The 11,580-nt window shown below is 41.7% G+C and overlaps 1 protein-coding gene across 1 annotated transcript in view; it reads left to right on the forward strand.

Annotated features, from left to right (window-relative positions):
* Positions 1 to 11,580, forward strand: part of LOC111868400 (serine/threonine-protein kinase Genghis Khan) — a gene marked incomplete at its 5' end in the record, with an annotated part of 60,061 nt that overhangs the window by 37,040 nt on the left and 11,441 nt on the right. Inside the window, 5 exon segments of the mRNA XM_033753031.1 lie at positions 554 to 734; positions 956 to 1,144; positions 1,492 to 1,677; positions 5,730 to 5,829; positions 10,489 to 10,663. Of these exon segments, the coding sequence (XP_033608922.1) occupies positions 554 to 734; positions 956 to 1,144; positions 1,492 to 1,677; positions 5,730 to 5,829; positions 10,489 to 10,663 (831 nt within the window).

Genomic DNA, 11,580 nt, shown 5'->3' on the forward strand with positions numbered 1-11,580 from the left:
CATCCTCCCTACTCACCGCACTTAGCCTCCTGTGATTTCACTTTGTTTCCCAAATTGAAAATGAAACTGAATGGACAATGTTCTGAAACAGCACTTGACACCATTAAGGAAAATGACTTCCACAGTGATATTGATGTGTGAAAACAGTGATGGGATCACTGTATACATTCCCAAAGAGACTGTCTTGAAGGAGATGGCAGCCAAAATTGAGTAAGTTAAGCCATTTCTTTTTTGACCTAGTCCTGGAACTTTCCGATAGAACCTCATATCTTCAAACAATGGTAACGTTCAGTCTGATGACACTAACAGTAGTAATGCTGCTAATTGAGAGATTATTTTTTTTACAAGCATTATTTTTCTAGATACAGGAATAAAAGTTAAAGTTGCAAAAATACTTTGTAACATCTAGTGCATTGAGTTATGGAAGAAATGGACATTTTAAATTCTTTGTAATGCAAGCAGTAAGCAAGAACACAGAACTTGAAGATTTTAATATTGTAATAGACAGTTAATGTATTACGGTATATGACTGAATGGTGCTTGCTGTGCACAGAATACTTCCCAGGTGATAATCTATGAGGTGACTCGTACCAAAACTCGGCACAAGAGGCTCCGAGAAGTGATGCTGCCAACCCAGGCTCAGACTTTGAACATCCTTACTGAGGGAAGACTGTGTGTCGGGTACCAGTCGGGCTTCAGTATATACAGCATCATGGGGGACCAACATCCACTGTGTGAGTACTTCTGTAGTTTGCAGAGTGTTTTAAATTCATGTCTACGCTTGTGTTAATTCTTACAAACTCTTTGTCCTCTGAGACACTGGTGAACTACCAGACTGCATGGTGTCACATCCCAGAAGACAGGTCTTCCCATCTTAGTTGAGGACGGATGAATTTACTGATCTATGAGGTACAATTGTATCTCCTCTCACGAAACTGCACCGTTTCTTTTCCAGCTCTGGTACATCCTGATAATCAGTTACTGGGGTTCCTTACATACAGTGCTGTGGATGCCATGCGTGCAATAGAACTGTCGAGAGGGGAGTTCCTATTGGTGTTTCAAACACTGGGCGTGTACGTGGATGCTCAGGGCAGAAAGTCTCGTGACCGTGAGATCATGTACCCTGCAATCCCTCAGGCAGTCAGTAAGTTCTACACTTTGTTTCTTTTTTTTTTTTAATATGTATACAAAATATTTTGTATGTATACCACATATATGAAATCAGTAAAGATAACTTACACATGAATGACAAACATTAATATATAACCCAGTATTCAGAACACTGCAGGAAGGGCAGGAATTCTGTCTAGAACACCTATGAGGATATGTATTGCCCATGAGTAAGCACCCTTATGGAAGATAAGTCATATGTGTTCAATGAGATCTGTGATATCAGAAGTTAAACTGAATTTAGTAACTTTCAAGTGGTAACATTACGATCCATATCACTATGTGGTTCAGACATGACATAAGAATGCTCACTTGTTGCAGGTTTCTGTGATGGTCATTTACTAGTCTACAGTGAAACACATGTCGATGTGTTCAACTGTGCCTCAGGCGAATGGGTTCAGACAATAAACGTGAAGAAAGCAAAACCTCTAAATAGCACGGGAACTCTCAGTATGTGTATTATCAATGATATGCCACATATCGTCTATCTAAGCAACATTCATCAACGTGAGTCATCTTTTTATTAGTGTTTTTTTTTTTTTACTTCGTCATTTTTATTTTTGTATGGCTCTCGTTCTTTGTGCTCAGTTTATGCTTGCTTCACTCTGTGTGACGTCTTTCCATATGATCTTTGTTGATCGGATTTCCTTTATTTCATGTGCAGAACCTTTGGGATTCTCTCGTCATTCATTAATTTATAATCAGTTTTATTTATGTATGTACTGTAGTAGTTGAGGCACTATGCTGCAATCTGGAAGGTCACGGGATCAAATCCCAATGAGGTTATTGGATTTTTTTCAATTTACTTAATCCTTCCAGCCGCAATATAGCCCTGGGGTTGACTTAGCCTCCAACAGAAAGTGAGTACCAGGAATCTTCCTGGGGGCTAAAGGGTGGTCGGCCCCTTAAGGCTGAAAACCTTAGCGCCATCTCTGAGCCAATTGTCTAGAAAATGTGGGAACCTCAGTGTCTACTCTATGGGCCTCCACGGCTTGTTACAGGGATAGCTTTACTTACTTTATAATATCTTTGTTACATTTCTGTTTCTTCTGGTTTCAACTTGTGTACTTCATCAACATAAGTATGAAATAATGATTATAGACACACTGAGCTTAGTTTTTGAATGCAATTCATATCTTATTCCTTACCTTTTTTTTAATTAAATGGAAAAACTATGATTTCTAAATCTGAGTGTTATTCTGCCTGTGAAATTTTGTCTGCTGTATATTGTGATAGTGACTTCTACTCTGTGTATGTATATTTTGCTTCTTAAGTGGAAAAACCTTTTCAAAAGGATAGGCTTCAAAATATTTACAAAATTATTAGCCCTTGTGGAAAACTAACTAACAAAGGAAACTTTATATTTTAACACTTAAAAGGCTACAAACATAATAAAATATGCAGGCGTTCAAATACACAGTGTATGTGTCTGCTGTGTTATGATTAAAGTTCAATATATTTTACAGTTTTGTTTACCATTCACCATACAACAACATCAAGATTTAAAATTAAATCCTTTTCAAAAATTCACCTATGTGCTACATGTTTCGGCCTACTCGGCCATTATCAGGTGTGTGTCATTTAATTTTCATTTCCAGAATCAGTATAGTTTAATTTTGAATATTTATATTGTTGCATTATGGACAGTAAACAAAACTGTAAAGTATTTCTGATGCCAGCTGCAACAGGATGCTAAAATAAAACATTAAATTTGAGTAGTGTGTTCTGAAATGTTATTCTTTCTTGAAGAACATACCTGGTATTGTTTGTTTGACTTTTTCAAACCAATCTGAAGTGTCATTCTCGAGATGGCCACGCCATAGCTCAAGGGGTTAGTCATTAGCTTCCCACTGCAGTGACCCGGGTTCGATCTTGGGTCTGGTGAAGTGGGATTTGCGGTGGACAGAGTTGCGCTGGGACGGGTTTTCTCTGAGAACTTCGGTTTCCCCTACCTATCTTCATTCCACCAAATTCTCCATCATCATAATCACTCGGGGCAGGCTACAATAAGCCAATCAGTGGCCGCTGTGCCGAGTGAACCCAGTAGGACTCCATCCCCCACTAAGCGAATTGTTCTCGAGACTCCACAGGTTTCTGACATCTGACTTAGACACCTCAAGAGAACAAGAAAGGAAGTGGTTCTACACACTGTGACCTCCACTTCCTCAGCTTTAGTACAGTGCGGTTGCACTTCATGCAAGTTTGGAATGGTGCAATATAAGATATATTAATAAAGTCTCACTATGCACAAATTTTTAATATGGATCACACAGAATTCTGCAAGATTCACGCATATGTTTTTCCTATGAGAAAACTTGTTGTCGTGAATTATGTGAGGCCTTCAGGCATGCATCCTAGCATAAAACGCAACCAAACTGTAGTCTTATATTTCAGTACAGAGGATGTCAGTTTTCCTGAATTATGTCATCAGACATGGCTGTGCATTCACCACCGCCTTCTAAAGATCTTCCCCAGTGGGTGGACTGACTTCTGAGCAGTTGATATTTCACAGAATCTGGTCTTCAGATAAAAAATTTCCACACATTTCCCGATTGACAAGAAGTCAGGTTAGCTCAGTCAGTATAGGAGCAAGCTACAGGCAGGATAGTCCAGGTTTGATTCCTTGCAGTGCAAGATTTTTATCTTCTCTGCAGTATCCAGGCTGACTCTGGGGCCCACCTAGCCTCCTGTCCAATGAGTATGGGGGGGCCTCTTTCCCTGGGGGTGAACTGGCCAGGGCATGAAGTTGACTGCTCACCTCTTGTCTACTGCCATGGTCCAGAAAGGTGTAGCTATACCTCCACTCCCCCATTTGTCTTGATGGCATGGTGCTTAAATAATGAAGCTCAGGAATGGCTTTACCTTTACCTACCTGATACAGCATTCCATGGTGCTGCAAGCATTGATATGGCATTGGGCAGACATACTTCGTAGCATTGTTTGGTGGTTATGATTCTCTGCAGGAACTTGCAGATAAGATGTGTATTAGATTTATGTTTCAAAGACCTGATTATCCATTTTTTAATTGGTTGCAGGGCCACAGTTGTGTTGACTGGTATAAATTCATTAATTTATGTATATTTTTGGTGTGTTCTATGCACTGGTGTTTAAAGAGTTCTTGGGTGACATTGTCCTTCCTGAAGACATCAGGAACTCATGCAGTGCACTGGTTATTAGTATACTGCTGTTATGCCTGTGTGTACATGCTCATAGCCCCTTGGTTTCTCAGACTTCCCAGTTGCCAGCAATGCAAGCACATACAAGGTCCGTATAAAAAGTATCGGGAAAAATCTTTCCCTTACGTGACTGTACACCGCAGCACGCTTGCACCGCGCAGGCGTGGTAGTGGGGGTCTAACCTTTAACAAGCGCCATTCGCCTGGGCGCATTCGTAGAGGCCAGGCCGTGTTTTCAGTGGACCCCTGTCAAGTGAGTCGGTGCAAGCGCAGAATGCAGTGAACGATTGAACAGAGGTACACCATCAAGTTTTGTGTTGGACTGGGGAAATCGGGTACGGAGACTTTGGGCATCATTCGCCAAGTGTTCAAGGATGAAAGCATGTCACAAACTGCAGTTTTTAAGTGGCACAAGCTCTTCAAAAGTGGCTGACAGAGTGTGGAGGATGAGCCCCTAGGTGGACGGCCGTCGACGTCAAGAACCGACGACAACGTGCAACGTGTGCGTGACGTACTCAATTCAGACCATCGGTTAAGTGTGCGCATGATTGCAGATCGTGTTGGCATTGATAAGATGACGGTGCACACCATTATCACTGAAGATTTGGCGATGCGAAAGGTCTGCGCAAAACTCGTCCCGAAGGTCTTGACGGACGACCAAAAGCAGAGACGAGTGGCTGCTTGCGAAGACCTTCTGCAACACATTGAGGACCCCCCTACAGTCCCGACTTGGCATCAGCAGAATTTTTACTGTTCCCGAAAGTGAAATCCTCCCTCAAAGGGCACCATCATGGGACCCTGAGTGCTGTCAAAGAGGCTTGCATGCGGACCCTTAAGGACCTTCTGGAATCCGCCTACCAGGGAGCCTTCGTGTCGTGGCAACGCCGTTGGCAAAAGTGTATCGATGCACAAGGGATGTATTTTGAAGAATTTTGAGGCATTGTAGCAATATCTGAAATAAATCTATTTTCCCAGAACTTTTCACGATACTTTTTATACGGACCTTGTACAAGCCGGTAGTTCTGTATTTACTCCTACCCCCATGACAGCTTTCACTGTAGGATGCACATGTTTTGTCCACTCATCTGCATTGACTGTGTCCTGGTATTCACACAGAAGTGACAGCAGTGCTCCTGTCTTCCGGGCACCTGCTTCCTCTTGAGGTACACTTTTGGGATCACTGCTCATAGTTCTGTAGCTACGCCCTGCACGTTTTCTGATTTGATCAAGCCATCCATTCGAAGGTGTGATTCTGTGTGTGATTTCAAGCCTATTTCTGTAGCCATCTTCTCTGCTTGGTAATAATTTTATTCATGTGGTTTCTGTTCTGTAGAAGCATTAAAATTTATTAAGCTAAGCAGAACAAATTGTGAAACTGTTACAGGTGAATTAATCAATGTGACTCAGTGTGATGGTTCTGGTCGCCCAGTGCCTCGACCTCGACGGAGGTTCTCTCTCAGGGAAGGCCACAGAGCAGCCAGGGCGTAAGTTACCATTTTATATCAGACGCTTCTTTACAATGGGAAAAACTGTCTTTATTAACATTTACAGGCCATGCATTGTGGTTCAGTAAATACCAGCAGACTACACAGCATCAAATAACCAGATGATTTCTGGGTGAGGAATTGGAAAGGATGTGAAGGGATGCTGTCATGTCCTAATTTGAGGCACTGTATTGTTTTCCTCAAGATTCTGAGGAAATCTGTGAAAACCTTTAGTTTGAGGACACTGTGGGCCAAGACTTGAACACAGGATCTACTGAATGTGAAGCACATGCACAGACCTCACACACGTGGTGTTTGATGAGTGTCTTAAAAATTGTGATGCATAAATTTTATGTAAAACATCTTTGAGCCTACATCATGTCTTGAGTGGACAGCCTTACAGAATGAAGGTCCTATTGTTCCATGAGATCTCCAGTATGATGATTTTGGTTGCGATCATATGTTCAGAATAGAATCCGATACCTTTGTGGTGACAGAAGTGATCTAAGAATGGCATTGCATATTTTCCTGTTATCTTCCTTTGACATAGCCTGGTCTCAGGTATTTAAATAACTGTAGTGAGTCTGACATGGGTTGTCCAGTGATTGAGAGGGATCCAACAGAGTACTTATCTCTCCCCTCACCTCATGGCAGAAATAGATTCAGTTTCTGAAACACTGTGTTTTCTAGTTCTTAGAATACCGGAGGATGGACAGAGTCTGAAACCCCAGTAATTCTGAGTGTGATACGCCATCATCAGAACAATTTAGGATCTATTAATAGTGATACAAATTACTGCATGTCAGTGACCCCTTCCAAAGAATGTTTTAGACAGAGTTTGTGCATATGTTTCGTTTCACATCTTTCTGATGTTCGAAAAGTTCAAGGATTTACAAAAGGTATGCTTAGGTGGAAGGCAAGTTACAGTGGTTACAGGATCCCAAGCAAAATAAATAGGGATAATCTGAACAACATAAAATGTGAAACCAGCAGGCATTTCAGGAATAAAAAGAGGGAATATCATGAAGACAAAATTGATGAGCTTGCAATGAACAGTAAGAACAAGAACATTAGAGACATGTCTAGAGGAATAAATGACTTCAAGAGAGGTAATCAACATAGAAGTAACTTAGTGAAGGATGAGAATGGTGATCTGCTTGCAGATTCCCACAACATTTTGAATAGGTGAAGGAACTACTTCTCTCAGTTATTAAATGTACATAGGGTCAGTGATGTTAGGCAGAGAGAAATGCACACAGCTGAGCCGTTAATACCTCATCCTATCCCTTTTGAGGTTGAAAGTGCTATTGCAAAATTGAGAAGGTATAAATCGCCAAGTAGTGATCAAATTCCGGCAGAACTTGTTCAAGCAGGAGGTGAAATATTACATTCTACGATCCATAAGCTAATTCCTTCTATTTGGCATTAAGAAAAATTGCTTGATCAGTGAAAGGAGTCTATTATTGTACCAGTTCACAAGAGGGGCGATAAAACTGACTGTAGTAATTATTGGGGGATATCAGTGTTATCAACTTCATACAAAATTTTATCCAATATTCTTCTCTCAAGGTTCAGTCCATATATAGATGAAATTACTGTGGATCATCAGTGTCGGTTTTGACATAACAGATCAAACACTGGTCATATCTTTTACAATCGTCAGATATTGGAGAAAAAATGGGAGTACAATGAGACAGTACATCAGCTATTTGTAGACTTCAAGAGAGCCTATTATTCAGTTAGGAGGGAAGTATTGTACCATATTCTGATAGAGTTTGGATACCCATGAAACTAATTAAGCTGATTAAACTGTGTTTAAACGAAACTTATGGTAAAGTCCATATAGGTAAACATTTGTCTGATAAATTTCCTATCCAGAATGGTCTAAGACAAGGAGATGCTTTATCGCCATTACTTTTCAACTTTGCCTTAGAATATGCCATTAGGAAGGTCCAGGAAAACCAGGTGGGACTGAAATTAAACGGGACACGTCAGCTGTTGGTCTGTACCAATGATGTGAATCAACTGTGTGATAATATAGATACCATAAAGAAAAACACACAAACTTTAATTGACGCAAGTAAAGAGGTTGGTCTAGAAGTAAACACAGAGAAAAGTAAGTATATATTGCTGTCTCATCACCAACATGCAGGGCAAAATCATGACATAACAATAGAAAACAGATTTTCTGAAAATGTGGCACGGTGCAGATATTTGGGAATGGCGATAACAAATCCAAACCTGATTAAGCAGGAAATTAAGAGGAGATTGAGCTCGGGTAATGCTTGCTACGATTCAGTCCAGAACCCTTTGTCTTGTCTGCTGTCCAAAACACAAAAATTAGAATATACGAAGCTATAGTTTTGCCTCTGGTTTTGTATGGTTGTGAAACTTGGTCTCTGACATTAAGGAAGGAACATAAACTAAGTGTGTTTGAGAACAGGGTGTTGAGGAGAATATTTTGACTGAAAAGAGATGAAGTGACAGGAGGTTGGAGAAAACTGCATAATGAGGAGCTTCATAACTTGTACTCTTCTCCAAGTATAATTAGAATGATAAAGTCAAGGGGGATGAGGTGGGCATGGCATGTAGCATGAATGGGGGAGAAGAGGAATGCATATAGGATATTGATCGGGAAGCCAGAAGGAAAGAGACCACTGGGAAGACCAAGGTGTAGGTGGGTGGATAATATTAAAATAGATCTTAGAGAAATAGGATGGGATGGTATGGATTGGATAGATCTGGCTCAGGATAGGGACCAGTGGAGGGCTCTTGTGAACATGGCAATGAACCTTTGGGTTCCATAAAATGCTGGGAAATTCTTGAGTAGCTGCAGATTTGGCTTCTCAAGAAAGGCTCAGCTCCATAATTTATATTAGTATATATATATATGCATGTGGTTCAGAGCTGAACCATAATTTATTTTCTCTACTAAACAAAGACATGGATTATTGTTATTTTTGCACAACCATTCCATACGCTCTTCCTTCACACACACTAACAACACTTGTGCACCTGTGCTTAGTAACACTGCAAAATGGTATCCACATAGGTCTGTAGGAGGTGGAGCAACAGTGTGTATCCATGTCTTTCATGAATGGAGACTTCAGACCAGCTGATACTCACTGGAGATGATGCAGTGTCATGAACATAGGCATGTGAGTGGCCGCGCCATAGCTCAAGCGGTTAGTTGCTGGCTTAAGCGGCCTCCGTAGTCTAGAGGTAACGTTCCCACCTCATGGCTCATGGTACGCGGGTTCAAACCCGGCGGAGGTCGTCGAATTTTTAAGGGCAGAAAAATTCAAGGAACAAGTCCTCTGGGAGGGACTTTAAGCCGTGTGTCCCATGTCGTAGCTTTACGGCATGTAAAAGAACCTCATATCTCCAAAGGAGGTCACTGAGCCAAATTCAAGGACGTTTCCCGCCCAACAATAGTCTCTAATGCCTCTGATAGAAGGGGGAAGCATTATAGATACCGCCAAGCCAGTAGAGCACTCACTGGCTCGGTCGGGACTGATGGTACGCACCAATATCAGTAGGGTATAGAGACTGGTAGATTATCATAGAGGGAAGCACAGTAGATCAAACTGGTCGCGGTGCATGGGGTAACCCACCCTCTCCAATAACTAACTAACTAACTAGTTGCTGGCTTCCCACCGCGGCGGCCCGTCTTCGATCCCAGGTCTGGTCAAGTGGGATTTGTGGTGGACAAAGTGGTGCTGGGGCAGGTCAATCTTTATTGCACCAGTTGCTCCACAATCACCCTCACCTATCATCTGGAGCTGGTACAGTAGGCCAGAAGTGGCCGCAGTACAAGGGACTTAGTCCCACCCCACTAGCAATAAAGAAAATAGGCATGTGAGTGGTGTACTGCATTCAGGGATAGCCATGACAGTGAAGAATGTGTAAGGGCCATAAACACCAGTCAGTCACATGAGTGTTAACAAATTTGAGATTTTCATGGCAGTGATTTTTTAGATTGTTGTGTAGTGAATGTGACATCATGTAGGCAGATGCTGCTTCCATCTTCAGGGTTGAAGTGTGTTGATTCAGGAAATGTCTCAGTTATACAGGCAGGGAATAAGGAAGAGTGTGGAAGGATGAGTAGTAAAACTTTCGTTTCAAGGCCTACTTTAGCTTTTTGTTGTGCGTGGGAAACGGAACAGTAAGACAGAACAGCCCTTTCCAGGGATGCACGGCTGTTTTCAGGAGGATTCGACATCTCACAGTTGTGTATAGACATCCACTCCTGATCTCATTCTCATTCAGAAAGTAGTACAAGATGATTATCCATTCCAAGTCACATATGAGCTTTGTTTTTTAAATACAAAACACTCTAATATTTGTAAGGATTCGGGATAGCGTAGTCTGTAGTCTGTACAGAGTAGATGACCGGGTGGATTTGACTTAAAGTTCCAGTAGGGTCAAGAATTTTCCCTTCTCCATGTCATCCAGACTGGCTCTGGGGCCCACCCAACCTCCTGTCCCATAGGTACCATGGGCTCTTTCCTTAGGGAGTAAAGCAGCTGGGGCATGAAGCTGTTCACTCTGCCATATACTTTCATGGCATACTGCTTAATTAAGTTAAGCATGGGGATTTTATCCTTTTTACCTAATATTTGTAAGATGTAATGAAAATGTACATTGTTCTTATTGTAGAACTGACCGAAGGTCCAAAATGATTTCGGCACCAACTAATTTCAATCATATAAGTCATATGGGCCCTGGAGACGGTATTCAAATCCAGCGACTCCTTGATCTTCCAACGACAGTAGAGACTGCAGACCAAAGTTTAGCCAGCCCTCAACAACTGCAGGGCAGTCAACAGCAAAGGGTAAGCCACAGTATTACCATCTGCAGGAATTCTGTTGTTTTAGTTTAGTTAACGTACCAAATGTTTTGTACGAAACTTTGCCCACATCACCATGGAGATCACTGTGGCATCTGTGGTATAAGCTCTCATGGCTTATTTACTGTGCTTGATCCTGAATTTCACCTCAAAACATTTATTATATGTACAAAAACCAATATTGATGTCCACCCTAAGGTTGACCAAAGTCATGATGCTTCCCAAAGGTGTCCCTTAGTACTTAACAGTTATTTGGTGTCTGGTTGGTTTATTCACAGCAAGAAGTCGCAAAAAATATCTGTTTGTAACGCAACTGCTGTTAGTCAGGATATCTGCACCAAAGAAGTTCAAGTGTCAACCATGCTCTAAAATACGTAGGTTGTACTGAAAGTCATGAGCAACTTTTTTTTGCATGCAGCCTGGGAACAGCAGATGAAAGAGAGTATGGTGGTAGGTGGAACCAGCTGTTGTGTTAACCTTGAGTGTCTTGTGATGCCAATAGCTTGCATCACGTGACCAGTATCACTCCTAACAAAATGGTGGACAACGATATGTTGTTTCGCCAGCATGCTGTTATTGAATTTCTTGTGAAGAGGAAATCCCTGCTGCAGAAATTCACCAGGGACTTCAGCGTGCTTATGGAAGTGTGTCCATGTGTGCGAGCAGTGTTCGAAGATGGGTGAAACATTTTAAAGATGGGAACACCAGCATCGAAGATGAGCTTCAGAGCGGTCGTCCTCAAACAGCCTCAACTGAACGCAACAGGGAAAGAGTGGATAAGATCATTCAAGATGACAGGTGTGTGACTGTGGACACAATAGCCCGAAAACTTGGAATAGGGCACAGTGCAATACAGGAGATGATTGAAAGCTTGGGCTATAGGAAAGGTTGTGCTTGTTGGG

This window comes from Cryptotermes secundus, unplaced genomic scaffold, assembly GCF_002891405.2.
Source record: "Cryptotermes secundus unplaced genomic scaffold, Csec_1.0 scaffold58, whole genome shotgun sequence".
NCBI lineage: Eukaryota > Metazoa > Arthropoda > Insecta > Blattodea > Kalotermitidae > Cryptotermes > Cryptotermes secundus.